The sequence below is a fragment of the Amphiura filiformis genome, chromosome 5, assembly GCF_039555335.1.
Source record: "Amphiura filiformis chromosome 5, Afil_fr2py, whole genome shotgun sequence".
Classification (NCBI taxonomy): domain Eukaryota; kingdom Metazoa; phylum Echinodermata; class Ophiuroidea; order Amphilepidida; family Amphiuridae; genus Amphiura; species Amphiura filiformis.
In genome coordinates, this window is record NC_092632.1 from 73,917,067 (window position 1) to 73,937,530 (window position 20,464).

General features: G+C 35.6%; 1 protein-coding gene across 12 annotated transcripts in view; it reads right to left on the reverse strand.

Annotated features, from left to right (window-relative positions):
* LOC140153685 (synaptosomal-associated protein 25-like) overlaps positions 1-20,464 on the reverse strand; it is a 259,881-nt gene that overhangs the window by 162,741 nt on the left and 76,676 nt on the right. For 3 of the 12 annotated variants that reach the window (XM_072176496.1, XM_072176497.1, XM_072176498.1), the window contains exon 1: positions 11,042-11,964. The exons of 5 other annotated variants lie outside the window; for them this stretch is intronic. In XM_072176496.1, coding sequence (XP_072032597.1) covers positions 11,042-11,185 — 144 coding nt within the window. In that variant the 5' untranslated portion in view covers positions 11,186-11,964. Of the gene's footprint in view, positions 1-11,041; positions 11,966-20,464 lie in introns of those variants that run through there. 4 more of the 12 variants (XM_072176499.1, XM_072176495.1, XM_072176507.1 and 1 more) reach the window with 4 other exon arrangements.

The following is a 20,464-nucleotide window of genomic DNA, read 5'->3' on the forward strand; positions in this document are numbered from 1 at the left end:
AATAATATTACAGGTTTTTTTGTTTAACTCCCCTGCTTACAAACCACATCACGTTATCCTGGCATTTCATTTCCATGCATTAATGGGACTAGTTCCACCCCTCCAGCTAACCCAACTATAACGACTTCGCCAAATAAAAATGTTCCCAACGCAATAACGATATCTCGTTTTAAAACAATATAACCCCCAATTTTCTCTGCTGAATTTTTAATGCAGTATGGTTAAGGAGTAATATTCTGGCGGGTATAAAATTCACTTGTCGTTTTCATATCTTTGGATAGCAGTGTATTTTGCATACATACATCCTGCTAGTGTAGAGTTAGGCACACCACCTGGAGCCCCAGCCTAATTTGCGTAACACTAAATCTACTTGTATTACATGGAATGATCGCTCGGTCATTTATCCTAAGTAGCTCAATCTGCTGAAAAGCTCTCCCTCTTCTTATGTCTGTGTTTCTTTCCTAATCTTTTTCTTTTTGGTCGAATTATTCTAAAGGTCTAGTTGATAAGATATAATTTATGCCAAATACATTCTATTTCCCGTACCCTGCAAATAAACCCAGCACCCAGGGTACCTCCCATTGCTAATATTTTAAGCTTTAAAGCAATGCTGTCATGAACTAAGAATTGAAATAGGTAGATATATTCCGTCACAATTGCCTCCAGAACAGAGAATTTGTAATTATTGTAATAATGAAATTGAGCATGAATTTCATTTTTTTTTTAATGTTGCTTATATAAATTTGCAGCTTTTTAAAGATGATATTTTCGATACATATAATTTTAATGAAAATGATAAAAAAAAAAATTTATCACGGATGCCAATGACTTTGACACCACCAATGCAGCTGCCAATTTCAATAATACTGCGTTTGAGAAACGAAAATGAATAGGTCTATGCCTAGTTCATTTTATTATATCATTTCCAGTTTTAATATTAGGCTTGTCATTCCCAGTTTTAATAGCTTGTTATTGTATATTATTATTTGTATGGATGGTAATAATCTTAGGTTATTTAAATTTCCTGTTTAGTATGTGTATTTGTTAATGATAATGTTATTATAAAATATGTTGTTTTACTGTATAAATAAATAAATTCATCAGACATTGAGCTGATTGACCTCATTAACGGTCACCTGACAAATTCATGTTCTAGGCGCAGGATTGAAATAGCGATTTTGTTTCATTTTTGTCATTAGCTAAAAAGCAAAACTTCAATAATACCAACCAACTTAACCAGCAGGTGCATTGCCATTACTTTGGCTCACAATTAATTAAAAGGGCATATTATTTGAGAGTGAAAACTACCATTTTGTGGACAAAAATAGAATCAAAATTTGACTACAGATCTCAAAACTGGAGCAAATAGAATCAAAACTGGCGACTTATTTATAACATGCGTCTGCAAATCTGTATTCAAAGTTTAATGTATACAACACAGGTAATAAGAACAGTATCCTCATTACCATTTGCTCTGTGGTCAGTCCAGTCACTCGGTATATTCAGTGTGACTGCAGACACCAAAACGGCCAAGATTTCTCTCCGCAATGGCTGCCACCTCCTTAGGGATGAATGAGCTAATGAACATGATCCCTATAATAAAGCTAGCCAAGTCATGTAAGGGACATTTCAATTTTGACGGTATGCATTTCCTTTCCATGTAATATGGGTATTATATTTTTTTCTCTGACTCTTTTGAAAGAGGATATGGTGAGAGATAACATGAGGTTGTTTCACTCTACTTAAAAGGACATTTTCGTAATTCGATACCGAGATGTCTCTAATTGATGAGTTGGGGGAAAATGAGACATTATGAATTAGGGAATGTGCAACATTTCAAACATATTATTTATTTTTTTTGCATGAGTATCAATATTTTATTTTATTGACATCACAGGATGGATTACATACAACGCACCAGTTTTTTGGGCAATGATGGTCCAATTTAAGACAATCGTGTCCCTAAAGTATTTCGATTAAAGCAACATATGTGACCCGCTCTGACAAAACCAGGAACAAGTTACATTTTTGACATGTAAGCACTAGACAATCAGCTTTAAAATGATATGAAAATTATATATATAGCATTATTTTTCAAGATATGAATAATTTTGTAAATGATACCTTGATATTTTTGCAAAATTGCTATTCTGAGTAATGGGCCAATTAGTTTCCTACCTTACACATGCTTGAATAGGGATTATCATAGTTCAACTGTTATTTATTGATTAAATAAACCTCTTTTTAATAAGTACTTTCAAGGGTTTAAAAGTCCACTTAGTCCCACAGTCAAATACCATGAAAATAAAAATTCCAAAATTTCATTTTTTTATGGAAATGTCATCTTGAAAGGCCTATAACTCAAAAACATGTCTGGCGACTTGTTCCAGGTTATGTTGGAGCTGGTCACATATATGGCAGGTGCAACATGGGGTTGTATTAGCTTCATTTTCTAATTATTCAAATATTCTGTGAAAGCTTATTAATTCTAATGAAGGACGCACCATTTAAGATACCCATGTACACTGATCGCACACTAACTTAAACAGAAGCTAGGAGTTATGAGTTTAAGTCATTCACCTATCAAAAGCGTTATGTTTAACAAGTATGACGCCTAGCCGGCCGTATTTGATATAAAACATTCCCTTGTACCTTATTACATTGCCTCCGTTGCGAACATGCAAACAGCACATTTATGGCATCAATATAATGATTGTAAAGATATTTCCCTCTGGAAGGAAGGCTTTGTAGTTAGCTAGTTAGTAAACATCCAAGGTAAAGATCGTGACTATAGAAAACATTATCAAAAACACAGAACAGAATACTTCCATGACTAAACACCCACCTGTGCGACTGTAACAAGCTCAAAACTTATGACGTGGGGGGAAATACAATGTACATAATATGTGTGGGAAAATCATAGAAAAACGTATCTGATCTACTTCTGCATGTAAAGTCTTTGAATTTGGCAAATGTTTGACATTTAAAACCACCAAGGATTAAGGCATATTAAACAGGTAATACTATATTGTAAGGGCTAACTCTATTAAACAAAGTGCAGTTGACTTATAAATATTTCTTGAGATAAGAAAAAAAGGATTCAATCCTTTGATCAATTTTTACCCAACGCATCTGATATTTCTACAAACTCTGCGGATACTTATGCTAATGGAATTTGAAGGGAATTTTTAAATATGATGTATCCACTTTGAGAGAAACCACGACTTGCTGATGATTTCAACTGAACTATTTTCCTAGACCCATTTAGTTAATTACATATAAGTCACTCTCAGTCATACATTAGGCACATCACAATTACTGCTTCCATGAATGAAGTCTCCATCTTGCTTTTACATACCATACGGCAGCAGATATGAAACATGAATTTGAGTGTCCTTTCAACGACTTGAACCTGTTTTATCTGACTCCTATGATGGAGAACATGTAGGAGTTTCAGTAGTGTAGCCAGGGGGCAGAGTGCCCCCGACAAAAAAAAAATGAAAGAAGAAAGTGCCCTCTGACAAAAAAAAAAAAAACAAGGAGAAAATGTGTAGGGCAAAGGAAAAGAAAAGGGCAAGGAGGCCCTTTTCCACCAAAATTCAACCCAATCATGGGCCAAAATAGTGTAAAATACCAAAAAATTTCGTGCTGCTCGCACACATTGTCATAATAAAGCCCTTTTTATCCTGATAATGGGCGAAAATAGTGTAAAATACAAAAACATTTTGCATGCTACACACGCACATTACCCCAATAAAGCCTTTTGGGAAGCTCAAAGACATGTACAGTCTTTATCAAAAACAAAATCGGCATATGTATTGTATGATGCAACTGCAATTTTTTTTTTGTCTGTGCCCCGAAATTTTATTTTGCTACCCCTGACCAAGAAAGCTGGCTACGCCCCTGACCAAGAAAGCTGGCTACACCCCTGACCAAGAAAGCTGGCTACACCCCTGACCAAGAAAGCTGGCTACACCCCTGACCAAGAAAGCTGGCTATGCCCCAGAGGAGTTTCCTGGGATTCATCTTTCTAGGAACTGCAACTCACTGACAATTGTACTTATAATTTATTATTCTTATACTCTTATATTCTGTTACATTGGCAAGTCATTGTCCCATTTTTAGATATCTGCTTAACTTAAATAAACCTTTATGTAACCCATTTCTTGTGCATATGTGTAATTTGATTTTCTGAACATCTAATAATATTCTTAGAATCAATACAAGACAACTTCCTAAGCATCATCAACTATTTAATGCCCATGGTCAGAGTGCTATATGAATTCACAAACATGATCAAACAGATTTTCAGTGAATCGAAAATGTCAGGAGGCTAGGAAGGAAATGTGTTCTTATTTACCACACAAAAAGAAATGTGTTAATGCTTCTGTATATACCGCCAGAACACCAAAGTTTGCTTCTATAGGGTTTGACTGACTTCGTACGGCAACCTTTTCTGTCAATCTTTGACTTGTTTTACTCAAACATGAAAGCAAATTTGATTAAAAGTGGCAGCATGTTGAATGTCAAATATGCACTCCTGTTAAGTGTGTGTGCCTCTGTGCTATAAGGACATTGCAGCGTCGGATAAAGGCAGTGATGTAACAGGCTTGAGCAAAGATGGTTGGTTACTTTTATCTAGAGTGCTCATTTAGTTCAAATCCGAGACGAATATCATCGGCAATGACAAAACGACCTTGAACAATATGTACAGAAGTCCCCTTTCAAATAACTTAGCAGAATTCATCTGGCAAGAAAAATAGCGAACATCAATATTTAACATTTTGTCTAAAATGCAAATGAGCTTTCTTGCAATGTTAATTATAAAACCAACTAGAAACTTGACCGAGCGTGACTTTTGTGAGATGTATTTGAGTAAATATTCACCAATCAATATGCCTGTTTATTTTAACAATGATCATGCTTTCCCCGTTTAAGTACTAACCCCAAAATAATATATTTATAATGCGGTTATTATACTGTCCACATTAGAGAAGCTGATGAGCCGTATTTTGGTCGGATTGATTTGACACATCTCACAACACTTCAGACCACGTGAAAGGAACAAGCCACTTACAAAATGAGGAAATCTGACAGATGAAGAACAAGTGGATAACATAAGATTGATAAAGGTTCTTTTTCAGATCCAATAAAATGATACTACTCACTCAGAAATATTTCAATTCCTATCAGGAATCTTGTTCACTCTGGTACTGGTGTTTCTAGATGTTTTTAGCACCGGCAACACTTCTGTCTGGTTTTGATGACGTCACCAAACTTTCTTGTTGCCGAATATTTATGACCTGGTCATAAATTTTGTCCAGTCGGTAGGCCCCCTCGTCTTTATTCATAGTGTCTTTTCCTCTACTCCTGATCCAGATTGCTTCCTTTAGCCAGCGTGTAGTTTTGTCAGATTCTTGATCAATAACCTTGAAACACCAGTACCAGAGTGAACAAGATTCCTGATAGGAATTGAAATATTTCTGAGTGAGTAGTATCATTTTATTGGATCTGAAAAAGAACCTTTATCAATCTTATGAACTATGAACGATCCTGATGAATCTGTTTCAAGAGTTCAAGAAGTGGATAACATGTAGTAACATGTGCACGATTAATCCTACATTTCTTGCCATTTATTACCATAATTTTGCAGCTTATTTCAATTCCGTCTCTATGAGAATGAAATGGCAGGGCCAGTACTAACAATATATTCTACTAAAAATTAACATCTTAATAATAAATCCATGAAAATATTAAGTGTCATAAATAATTGTTCACATTGGTAAGATTGGTAAATCAAATATTAAATAAATGAGCATTATTACCGACTGCTAATTGTGTGTATCTGTTGTGGTAATAAGAAGCTTATTATTATTGTTGTTTAGATTAAATATTTTTAGTCGATCCAAATGCCAGATGTGACCTTTCTTGCATTTCTTTGTGAAAAGATTTTCTTCATTTCTACCTTGAAAAGAATCTCGTAATGTTTGGACAAAAATGACAATTTAAAAGGCATCTTAACAAACCTTGACATTTTAAAGAGACAAGTAAACTCGTCAGTCTCGTCTGTATAGAGATCTAGGTCCAACATTAATTATATTTTATGCTCTTAATATTAATCAATTGATCACCAACAGCTCCCTTACATTTTCATCCAGTTCTTTTATTTCACACCAGTTAACCCATGCATGGAGTAAAACCAATTTTGAAAATTGATAAAAAAAATAATAATAATACCGTTTGTAATTAATTCAGACTGCTCACTTTCCAATTCATTATCGGGAGAAACAATCTACATAGGAGCAGTTGTCTATCATAGATCATCTAATTATTAAGCAAATAAGCCGAACAAGTCAGCCATATTGAAACCGAGTCTAATTTGAAATGAATACACACACATTCCCGACGACACAATACTACCTGGTGAACCCAGCTGACTCTATATATACCATCAAAAGGCACAGTCAGCATCTGTCATATATTATTTGGTTGAAAGCTTTGTGCAAGATTAAAAAAATTATTGCAATGACATAACATTATCCAATTTAAAGGGATATTTGATGATATTTTTCTCACCTGGTATCTTCTGGTTCAATTCTATATTATTAGAAACTCGAGTGATTTTGTTAAGATTTCAATCATGCTAGAATCTCTCCAGGCACAATTATTCTGTAACCCAATGGGCTATTACATTAAAAATCCACATGCCCCCAGTGTGGAAGATTTTGGACAAATCTTCCACAGGGGGAGTATGAATTTCAATTTGAATAAATACATTAGCAGCTCCATTTGAAACTCACCCTCCCTCAGTTGAAAATTCAGATTGGAACTTACTCAGAGGGTGTATGAGATTCAAATGGAGCTGCCTAATGTGGTCATTCCATTCAAAATTCATACTCCCCCTGTGTAAGATATTTCAAAAATCTTCCACATGGGGAGTGTGGATTTCAACTGGAATAGCCCAATATGGTTTACATTCATAACATGACCTTTGAATGATGTGGGTGCAGAAACTCATACTCCACAACTTGAGGTCATTTTTTACGCTACAATTACTCAGTAGAGGTCTCTAAACTTTGTCATCGGGAATGAGATTATAGAATTCAAATGCAGACATGTATGATATCTATATGATATCTATATTACTTCATCTTAATCATAGTCACCTCCACAGAAATTGTAAATTAATTGTCTGCATTCATTATGCAATGGTTGAAATGTCCAGAAAGGTCTAACATAATGTGTATGATAATTGTAATTTCTTGCCCTGACACAGGGAGCTAACTCATAGAGTGAACAATACCTTCCTCGAGTCAGTAAAATAAAATAAAATTTTGAGATTTTCTCAAAAACTGTTCATTTTTGCAGATGTCTCTTATGCTAGTTAGATTCCTTGCATCATTTCCTTTCTGAAAATGTATACTTTTATATACTTCTCATCATTACATTCAGAGATACAATAAAAAACAATATCTAAATTACTGACTCGAGGAAGGTATACAGACTATACTATCAGCCCTCGAATTAAGGATCTGAAGGGGCACGGCAACTTTTTTAGGGCAAGTTGATAATTGCCTTGGATTTTCACTGAAAAGGCAAGGCAGAACGGCAGTTTGTAATATTTCAAGAGGGCATCATGGCAACTGTTGAAAATTTGAGAAGGGCACCAAGGCAAAAGCAAAGAAAACACACACAAACATAGATAGATGATTTTATAATGAAGGGGCAGGGCTGGGCACCAACGGCAACTTCATTAGAGGGCACGGCAAGTGACTGCCTTGGGTGAAGGACACATTTTGATGGGCATTACGGCAGTGGGGATGGGCATACACGGCAAAATGCCATGGGTGCCGTGGGTTAATTCGAGGGCTGCATACTATCATTTCAAATGAATAACCTGCATAATGTTATCATGTTATATTTTCTTACCTGTTGCCAGCAAACAGCACAAGATGAATATGAAAAAAAAATCAGAAAAAAGAACAAATTATTAGTGATTATGATTGATATCATACATAAAATGGAACAAGAAATTAATTAGCAACTACATATCAATCACACATATTGTTAGGGGGTATATAGATGTAACTTGGTAGGGTGGTGGTAAAGGGGCAGTCTTAAGATCCCACATGATTTTTGTCGCAAAATATTCAAATTAGCCACCTCATTTGCATATTTGTTTATTTTTAAAAAGGCTTTTGCCATTTTTGGAACTGGTGAGGCGTACAGAGATTAACTTGGTGTGATGGTGGTAAGGGGCAGTCTTAAGATCCCATGTGATTTTTGTGCATAAAATATGCAAATTAGCTACCTCATTTGCATATTTTTTATTTTAAAAACATTTTAGCTAGAATAGAAGGCTGACGCTGCGCCAAAACACGTATGTAAGTGTATAATTACTGATAAATGAACTACAACTAAATGTTCCTGTCAGTGCTGCAGTGCAAAACTTCTCATGCAATTCCATCTTTAACATTACATTCAAATAATAATTACATTGTAAATTGGAACTGACACCAATTTTTTTCAGGAATTCTTGTTTCATTTCAAATGCATTTGAATGATATTGAATCATTATCAATAATCTGATCCTTCAGAGTGTAACAGTTTTGTCATTTACCAGTTAATTTTGATATTAATTGCATATTGCTGTGGTATCAATGTCTATTTTGATCAATGTATTTATTTATACACCCAATTCCAGAAAATTATGAAAATATTTTTAACAACAAAGGTGACCAATTTTTAAATGATATGCTGTTATTATCCCTAAAGATAAAATAAAAAACAATACCTAAATTAGTGACTCAAGGATGGTATACAGACTACATCCACAGATATAAGACAGTTAAATGCTTCTTGCAGTAGTTCATACCTGGTATGAAATCATTTTTGGGCAAACCTCTATTTTATGGTAGGTGAATATTCAGTGGCAGTGCTATGGTGGGGGGGGGCAAGGGGCATTCCCCCAAATATTTCTTGTCCCTCCCCAGTTTGCCCCCCCCACTTTTGAGGCAAAACACCTAAAATTACGTAAATGTCCACTTTTTGCGGCAATTTTGCGCAAAATACACTTTGCCCCCGCCCCCCCCCCAAAAAAAAATATTCCTGGTGCCACCACTGTAAATACTTAGGCCAAGTTGACTGGGACATGACCAGCATTCTACAAGACTAAACTATGGGCCAACAAGTTTCTAGGGCTAAAATCTCATGATGTACTAAAAATGTTCTCTTCTCAATTTTCTCAGTGTTGCTTACATTTATCATACCAAATTTCAGCAAAATAAATGAATGTCTTACTGATTCTACACGCTACAGTATTGACAACAAAATCCAAGCAAAATTAACTCCTAATTTTCCATGCAATCTCCTATTTCCTATCACCTGCTAAATTTCATTAAATAAATTTGCTTTTTTTCTCCATAACACCCTGCCAGACATTTTCCCCCACAAATAATTATGTTAGTTTTAGTTTACCCCTCCGTGATAATTGATTTGGTCTATGCCTAGAATTGCGAGATAATTTGGTAGAAAACGATGAAAGATAATATCAAACACGTATACATGCCGAGCCACCTGATGAAATCTACTCCTATAAAACGCATAGTTCAAATGCAATAAACCACCATCACCAAAATGTCACTATCTCACATTTCCTGCAGATCTTTTTGTAATCGCTAAATTTCAAATATCACTTCTCTCCTCAAATTAAATATTTTGTTTGTCAATTTCAAGGGTAATTAGATCACATTGGCATTCCTACGGACGGCTGGGAGTATTGTAATTATAACCATCAAAAGAATACCGGTATAGGTGGGCTACAGTTTTTGCAATGGTCGCAATTACCGTCTCTTACCGTTCATGTTGAATGTGACGTATACCCTGCAGCATATCAAAATGGTATCTATTCATCATAACAATGAATCCCTAACCATCTATGACTGACTGAGACCAGAGATGCATGCCTCCCTGCTACAATGCTATATATAAAGCACTGCATAATATTATCATTTTCATATAACCAATATTTCCCCCTTTAAAACGTCGTGTTGGGTCTCTCATTAAATCGCTCAGTAAGACAGTGATGAGCGGTATCTTGCAAGATATTCACACAAAAATTATTTTGGTGATTCCCAGAGATTCTTTCTAGATATTTGATCGGTCTCAGTGTCATGATAAGTGTGTTTTGGTGACATATTTGACGTAGAATATAGCGCACATCATTTATTCCATGATCTCCCTCAGTACCCTAAGTGTTATGGACTGCGTTCTGAGGAATAATTAGGGGAACGCTTCGGGTGATGAAAAACAATGACAACATCAAATTATACGGGATTCTATATTTGAATGTCTGTGCTTCCTTTTCCAATTCAACCAGAATCTTGAACTTTATGTCTGTGATTTCGGGATATGTCTGAGTGCTCTAAACACTGTAAATTTTATACTTGATTCAATGTCAGTCAAATATATCGCATATTTCAGGTTTTCTCATTTACTTGGATGTTGCTTTTCAATTTAAGATCAGAATACACAGCCCAGGAGTGATATAAATTGAGAGATTTTTTTCCTTTTAATAGACTACACATTATTACCGTAATAGCACTAACATATCTATATATCACAGAGAAGCAGGATCATGTTGCATTATTTCCTGTGCAATTTCCATTCCACATATTTTCTCTTTTCCACACAACTCCCTTCTTTAATACCATTGGCATTGTTTACCCTCTCCACATAAGGCGGTAAAACAAAACCAAATTGAAATGAAATGAAAAGAAAAGTAGGAATTACAAAACAGCTGCAAATGATTTTCGTTCGCGAGGGTAATGCATGTCTGGTAAAGATATGCGGGCAACATTCTTGACTTACAACACATAGAATACTATGATACATCATTCTCTGTAAATATCTCCACATGTTAACAAGATCTGGCGTCATTATGCATAAAATCATCACTACCCCCAGGGTTAATTGACGGCACTTCCTCTCCTAATTAATCACAATAATTTATGCAGCAAAAACTGCACCATATTTTGATTACCTCTATTGTTTGCTGGTCAATTGGTGAGAGTTCCTGTGCTTGCTCCTGCTCCTCTTCTTCCGGTTCCCCATTTTCGCTTTTTTTTACTTTTCTTTTTTTCTTTCCAGGTACTTCCCCATTTTGGGTATCCCCAGGTTCAGGCATTGTGTCACACTTTTGTTTTTTTTAGAGTGTAAGGTAGGCTTAAGGACACCCCCTTATGACACTCACACACACACACAAATTTTTAATTTCAAGTATAACTTGAGTATTATTTCCACTCGGATGTGAAGTATTGTATTCTTTATTCCACAGTTTGTTTACGCTGTCGAATTATATATTCCATTGAATAAAACGTTCCACGGTTTTGCGGTCACATGGACACGGATGTCATCATTGCGTGCGTACTTGCATGGGAAATTTCCTACAAACGTAAGCATTGCATACAGAGTGAGCTGGCAAGTAAATCTTCCCTTCACTGGTCCCCTCTTGTTGTCTGTGTCTTGGAGCAGCACGCTACTAATACATCTGCTATATTCCAAAGCATTGTGAGAACTAAACAACACAGCAAGCATACACACACAGTAGAAAATGCATACACAGACACACACTGCTACCGTCCACTAACTTAAGACAGTCGGTGTGGACAACATTCTTAAAGACCAGCTACATGTATGCATCCCGAACAGCTATGCAGCTCCATTGGTAAATATTACGTTGATGTGTACGTGAAGACTTCCTGGACTGTTAAGTATCACCCTGGTTGTATCATACAGGCTGTTAACTTTGAAAGGCTTTACTCTTGTCTCTCCAAGCTGACAATATGCCAATGAGTAGGGCTTTGCGACACCAGAAAGGAAAGCTAATTTAACGGATGCGGGCTCCACCTACCCTAGCTCGGTATAAACCTAGAGTATGCACTGTAGGTAGCAGCCAATCATGATCCAATACTATAGAAGTGCTTTAATGTGTGATGTGTAAAACTAACCAAGCATCACCAGTGGCCCATTCAGCCTAAAAAATATTATATTGTGTTTGCTATCATGCATCCTCTCCACTTTTCACTCATTAGTGATTACTCACAGTATTTTCCCCCTGTCATAATTAGCTGTGGAAATTAAATATTGTGGTTTGATTATAATGGATGCAGTTTTCCCTCTGGGTAACCCTAAGTGAAGCTTGAGGTTAATTGCAAATTGATTACCATAATTATTCACGGCATAATTAAGTAATTACCAATATTTGTCATTCAAAAAAATTCCCTCATGAATCTCAATATTTTATGTATATTGATTAGTGGCCGACTCTCTAGTGTGTGTGTGTGGTATTAACTTGATATTTTTTTTAAACATTATACAAAGAGGATCCTCTCAATGTCATCATCACTCTTGTTGGTCATCAATATACATGCGCATAATGTAATTTCTCAAATTTGTCTGTCAAGTAACGGCATGTTCCAAAGCCAGCTGCGCAGTGAGGATTGGATACTTAGAAAAAAAAAATAGAGTTGGGTTGATTCAGTGGTCATTTTCCTTTTATGCTTGTTTGCAATGAGACTGCATAAAACAACATTGTGACTCCATGATAGGGGGAAACAAGTCACGGTTTTGAATAATGTAATAGGGTAAATAGTTGTGTTTGCATCATGTCCGTTTTCTTGTTGGTTTTGTGGGTATCCTGGGGCTTAAGCAATAGCTGGGTTTTCGGAATAATAAGGGTGGGAACAAAAAGATGAAGTGAGAAATAATGCATTGTGATATTAATCATTCTTTATTAGCTTTTGGGTTTATTATACAGAAGGCATTACTGTAAATGCTTGTAGAGAAAAAAAAACACCTGTTTTTTTAACGTTTACATAAAATGACAATTGAAAATTCTAATATTAATAGACATGTACAGTGATTGATCATTTTATTATTTGGGTTATTACAGCACATAACATTTCAATGGTTTCATATATAATGATGTAATTAGAGGCAACCAAAGGAAATAGCTCTCAAATAATACTGATCAGCTGAATACTTAAAACCCATCAGGAGCAGGGTGCGCAGTGGCACAGACTTTGCCTCGCAATCAGATGATTGCGAGTTCGAGCCCCGGCGGTGCCATCGTGTTGTGCACTTGGGCAAGGTGCTTTACCTCACTTGCCTCTTACTACCCAGGGATGAAATGAAGAGCTGTTGTGAATATTGTCCATTGAGTGTCGCCCTAAGATATGAACATGCCTTGGCATTATTATGGCAGTTGACATGATAAAATAAATGTAAAGCGCTTTGATACATTTGAAAGGCGCTGTATAAATGCCAATATTTGTTTATTTATCACATAAAATACTTCTTTCATCAAAAACACTTCCACCATTCCTTCATGTAATTTTACACGAAATTAGGGTTAGGGTTAGAGTTAGGGTTAGTTTAGGGTTAGGATTAAGGTTAGGATTAGGGTTAGGGTTAGGATTAGGGTTATGATTAGGATTAGGGTTAGGGTTAGGGTTAGGATTAGGGTTAGAGTTAGGATTAGATTACACGAAATAATTACATGAAGGATCGACCTAAAATTGATTAAAGGAATGTAAGATTTTTAAATTTTAAGAAGCAGATTGTCTTTTTATCATTTGTTTACTTTTTTTTTAAATTATGATTGTCCTCATAATTTGAAAGGGACAGAGCAAAATTTGTCCCCTATTTTTCTACTTATTACATATTCAGATAGACTAGTTGCATAAATGTATTCCAACCAACCAAATAACCATCGCTGGTCAAATACTTAAAAGATTGATCTGCTTAATGGGTTTGGGCTGTAATGACCATCAATTGATATAATTACACATTGGGCTGGTCAAAACATGAATGCGATTTTTATATAAAGCTACACATAGCATCCGTTATTGATTGGCTCATTACTACACGGTACCACCCTGTTGAAGCCTGCCCTATGGGCTATTCCAGTTGAAATGCACCTTCCCCCCATGCAAGATATAACTTTAATCTTCCACAAAGAGAGTATGTATTTGAGTTACCCGTATGGGCGACTCCATTTGAAATCTACACCCAATATGTGGGATGTCTTCTATAGGCAGGGGGAGTATGGATTTCAAGTGGAACAGCCTTAATGCAACCCACCCACATGTTGAGTAAATTTCTGTTCCATTATAGGTTGAAATAGAAATTACAATACCAAACACAGTAAAAAAAAGGATGCATATAATGGTAATCAGGACTCACAGAAATCTGCCTCATCTTCCCTTTTCTCCTCTATTGTGCAGCATTTACATTGCTCAAATAAAAACAATATTGATGACTTTTAGATTCTGTGGATTTGTAGCAATATTTACCGCGTACAAATATAAAATCAAGTATCAATGATGACATTTCACGAATGATAACCATGCATGATGGTGCATGATACTGAAGCTGTCATAGTTCAGACCTACTATTCTTGTTATTCACACATTCAGTAATAGAACACAAAGAAATGAAGAAGGCACAACAACAGGGAAAAAAGTTACATTAAGTAAATTCAACCCACACAGAATTGTGTGTTGAAATATATTGCAACTTCACACGAGAGTGGGGTGATCCACATTAAATCCCAGAAATCATTGTGTTTCTGTAAGTTTGTTACAGTGCTTATACATACAGGGTAACTACTCATGGCGCAATGTCGTGTGCATGTAGGGCGCTCATATAACGTGATGCCTTCTGCGCACACACAAGAGGAGATCACGCATCCCAGGAATCCGTTTTAATGTGGATTGCACCACTCGTGTAAAATCACCCAAATCATGACATATTGGAGAGAACTACTTGAGAGGATTTAAAATAGGTTAAGTATTTATGACAGAACCAGATCAATATGTTGAAAGAAAACAAACAAACAAACTGTCCCAAATCTAAAAATCCAATATTCCAATCATATATCCACAAACAGAAAGGGCAGAGAAAATCATCTAGCCAACTAGTACAGCATAGAATAGCATTTACACGATGAATCAATATAATGACAAAGACCTTGACTTTGGCGACAACCACAAACGCAATTTTTTCCCCATTGGCCAACGGATCCTAGAAATACCAACACTTGGGAGCCATACATACAGAACATAATCATATAGTATTCAGTTATTCCATAAAGTTCCCTCCTCAACTCCACAGTGTTGCCAGATATCAATCCCTTACAGCTATCAAGCGTTATGAAACATAATTCCCCCTATCATGATCTGACTTTAAGTGGGATAAGTATGCGGGGACAGCGGCTGATTTCATATTCAGTGAAATCTTACAACCTTTTTGACCCTCTCATTGAAACACGCAACCTGTTGGTGAAGTATCACTAGAGGGCATGTGAATAGAAGTAAGCTAGGGCTTCAAATAAGATAACCCTGCATCAGTTATTAACTCAACCCTTAACCATTTCATGCAATGGCTACATGCTTTTCCTAAAGTCAGTTTGGCAAGAAATTGTTAGTAAGATACAATAATATCAGACAATTTTGTGTTTGCGAAATTATAATTTCCTCACAAATACTATGATACAAGTAAAGAGCAGGTTATAAGTGTTAAAGACAGTGACAATAAGTAATAAGCCTGATACGAGGGGTTACTTTATATTCATTGCATGTCCCTGCTGCATACAGATACCTGGTTTGAATTTGCAAAGTACCGTGATCCTTTTAAAAGGCAGGGAGTCAAGAGTCTATCAATGAGTGAGCAACACACAAACTCTTTTCTGGATTAAAGAATATAGGCTTTCCATTAGTATGCAAATTTCCACCTGTTATCTCCGATGCTACTTTTCCCATGGTATTTTGTAAGAGTTGTAAAGACCATGTCATGGACATGATCATTTGCCGGTAAGCTGTGAAGATTTAGTACTTACGATGAAGTCTGATTTATCATTTTGGGCTATAAGATGAGCTACACTAGCAGCTACTTTCTGGCAACACCTCGCACAATGCCACCAATGAATGTGGCTACTAAAATATGGATGATGGGGAGTATGGATAGGTTCAATGATACCTATGTATGTCAAGAGCACCACTCTGTTATTGTTGATAGCTATAAGAAAAAACCATTGATTATTTTGTGAAACAGTTGTCCCAGATGCTGCTGTGGATAAGCATCGTGGATCAATAAAGATGGCCTGAAACCACCTGCTTAAGTCGCAAAGCGGCGGTATTACAATGACCGCGATGCTTCACTCAATTAACTGGCTGCAAACTGCTGTGTTTTTGTTCACTCTAATCGCTTCTGGTCAAGGGGCCTTTAACTTTAACTCTAGGCAATCCTCATGATGCAGCAGAATTTGTTGCAAAAAACCAACAGAGGACATTAATTCCAAGGGGCTTGGACATATATCACCAGAATAAAGCAAAAAGTACATCAAAGACCAGAGTCAAAGGTAAAAATTGTTCATAATGAGGGTTACCATAACAACAGCCCACACAAGTCATGCATTATTGCTTGTGTCAATTAATATATATTGCCAATAGGAGCTGACTATAGATAATTAATGTATGCATCCTCGGCTCAACATAAACCCATACTAACCATTACAATGTTGGGGCTGTCCACCAGTTATAAGTGACAAGGTATTTGTACTGGTGGTGGTGGTGGTCTAGTGTCTAAACTAAAGCACATCAATACTGTGATATAATTACATTTAATAGGCAAATAATATCTGCACTGAGTTCATTAAATGCTGTAGATATCATGTATAGTTGGCTATTGAGATGTCTAGGCCTACTTGATACTGTTGCTATCTACTGAAGACAGCAAAGTCTTTTTCCTACACCAAACTTATGCTACAATACCAAAATGAGATCCTTTGATGACTGTTGATTCCAAAACCATTTCTATATAAATTCCGTCTACTGAAGATAGCAAACCAATGTCTAAACAAACATGATAAAATAATCAATATCGTGCCCACAGAGACGGGTTGTTCTCTCGTTTTTAACTGTCAAAATATTCATTCTTATCATCTACCAAAATACAGCAGCAACATATGCCCTAAAATGAAACCATATCATATTTTTGTCAAAAGACTTTTTGAAATTGTCCTACTATTAACCTACCAAATGTGAATGCCATTGACCTGTGCAATGATGCTACAGTAAAATACAAACACACTAAATGGGCTATTCCATTTAAAATCCACACTACCCCTGTGGAAGATTTTGGAAATAACTTCTACAGGGGAAGTATGTTTTTTAAATGTAATTGGTCAGGGTTAATAATTTTGAAACCCATACTCCTTCTGTATTATGGCTTTACCTATATCTTCCACAACTGGAGTGAGTATTTCAAATAGAAGTTCCCCAACTGTCTATTCTATTTGATACTCATACTCCCTCCGTGGTAGACTTTAGCTAAATCTTCCACAGGGGTAGTGTGGGCTTCAAATGGAATAGCCCAATGCAGGTGCAATGCCCAGATTGATGAAGTCACACATCCTGTCCCATACATTACAATTTTATGGGTGCTCGAGTTGGTCGCAAACTTAAGAAAAAGCAAGTTATTTATAATCACATTATTTCAGGTTATGGAACCTTATGTTACTGAGCCCTCAATAGAGTGCATGGGGGTACTGTGCATGTGTTCAAAACAACCCTAAAATATTCAAATATTGATGGGTTTGATATTCACCTAAATGCATATTTTAGTTTACATCCTCGTTCAAAAAGAAAGATATTTGAGGACAAGACACATACCTACTTTCAGTCTTACGTCACAAAGTAGCTAAGGCTTGCATTTGGAATGCATATCAGTCGATGTAAGAACAACTTTCAACATGCAATCTGTTGCATAATGCATCAACTTGACTCTTGGCTGAGATGGATAGCCATGGGTTCACAGGATGTGTACAGGGGAAAAACTTCTCAGAGTTAAGATGGAAACAAACCGATTCCTGACACTGTCAATAAGTATTAGTACATGTTTTGATAAGTTAAAATGTTGGACTTGTCAAATGATAGGTGAAACTGGCTGAATGGCTTATATTTCACTTTGCCCTTCCTACCAATATTTATCCAAGAGAAATGTTGCACACCTGATTCCGAATTCTACAAAGTGCCGTTAACAGCTTTTTAACCGACCCAAACTGGTCTCAATCAACAAGTGTTCTTGTTATTATTGCTAAAACTATCCCTGATGATGATAGTAACATAATGAGAAACACAAAACCTGCAATAACAGTAATGGAAACAACCAATTCTGTCAAAAGCAGCACCTCACAGAGTATGGTGACAGAGAGAGTCAAAATATTATCTATGCTCCTTTATCAGGAGCATACAATCCTCGCCTTGCTAGTATGAAACATTACACAACACTGTCTGCAAGAAACTTCTAGTAATGTGAGCAAGAAAGTCATCTTCTTGAAGCAATTAAGACGTTGACCTTTTATTATCAATTATTAGCATACCAAATTGTTTAGTAACAGAAATTAAGATGAGTATTTGTGATGTGATGAGGAAATTGTAGCATGTAAAATAAGGAATAAATAATGTTTATTTGGAATAAAATCTGTTACACATGAGATCAATTTTATTTATATTCATGATATACAAAACATCGTACATTTTGTTTGCATTTGTGAAATGTATTTGAAATCATTATTGAGATAGCTGAAACATTGCTGTTTTCTTATCACAAAAGTGACTGGCCATCGGCAACAACAAATATATCAGTGCTGTCTGACCATGACAAGTGATAATATCCCTGGGAACATGAGATACCTTGAATCTAAATTTAATGCTGTGATAGCAGAAGTTTACAGACAGCATGTCCATGATTGCTGTCTCCTGAAGATAGCAACATGGTTATAATTAAAAATTTTGAGCTATCTACTGATGATAGCATAAACATTTCATTTGAAGATAATTCATGTCTGATGATTACAAGGATAATTTCAATTCACCGACAGCATGTCCAAGATTGCTGTCTACTTATGATAGCAACATGGTTTTAATTAAAATTCTGAGCTATCTACTGATGATAGCATAAACATTTCATTTGAAGATAATTCATGTCTGATGAATACAAGGACAATTTCAATTCACAGACAACATGTCTATGATTGCTGTCTACTGAAGATAGCAACATGTTTATAATCAAACTTCTGAGCTATCTACTGATGATAGCATAAACATTTCATTTGAAGATAATTCATGTCTGATGATTACAAGGATAATTTCAATTCACCGACAGCATGTCCAAGATTGCTGTCTACTTATGATAGCAACATGGTTTTTAATTAAAATTCTGAGCTATCTACTGATGATAGCATAAACATTTCATTTGAAGATAATTCATGTCTGATGAATACAAGGACAATTTCAATTCACAGACAACATGTCTATGATTGCTGTCTACTGAAGATAGCAACATGGTTATAATTAAACTTCTGAGCTATCTACTGATGATAGCATAAATATTTCATTTGAAGATAATTCATGTCTGATGATTACAAGGATAATTTCAATTCACCGACAGCATGTCCAAGATTGCTGTCTACTTATGATAGCAACATGGTTTTTAATTAAAATTCTGAGCTATCTACTGATGATAGCATAAACATTTCATTTGAAGATAATTCATGTCTGATGAATACAAGGACAATTTCAATTCACAGACAACATGTCTATGATTGCTGTCTACTGAAGATAGCAACATGGTTATAATTAAACTTCTGAGCTATCTACTGATGATAGCATAAATATTTCATTTGAAGATAATTCATACAGCCTGACTTTATTACAAGGACAATTTCAATTCACAGACAAAATGTCCATGATTGTTGTCAACTGAAGATAGCAATATGGTTTATAATGCGAATTATGCGCTTTCTACTGATGATAGCATAAACATTTCATCTGAAAATAATTCTTACTGCCTGACTATAATAGAAGAACAATTTCAATTCACAGGCAGCATGTCAGCGATTGCAGTCTACTGAATACAACAACATGGTTTATATTCAAATTCTGAGCTATCTACTGATGATAGCATAAACATTTCACTTGAACATTCCTAACATTGGATTATTACAATATATATCAAAATGGCAGAAATGTTTCATCTGAAAATAACTTGCTACAACAAACACTCATATCAACCCAGTACTATTACAGAGATGGTTAATTCAATTCGCAGACATGATTGCTATCTACTGAAGATAGCAACATGGCATAAAATCAGACTTCTCAGAAATCAACATATTTCCTCTACAGATGACTCTTATATCATAATCACCTGCTCATTGTAAGGATGATTTCTATGTACAGGCAATATGAAATGCTATCTACTGAAGATAGCAAAATGAATTATCACACAAGTAAAAGGTGCTTGTTACTAGTCTAATTAATCATGTTTCTCATCTGATTTAAAGTAATTCACAATGTATTTAAGGGCTGGATGCCTCTACATACTGAATACATTGCCCTTA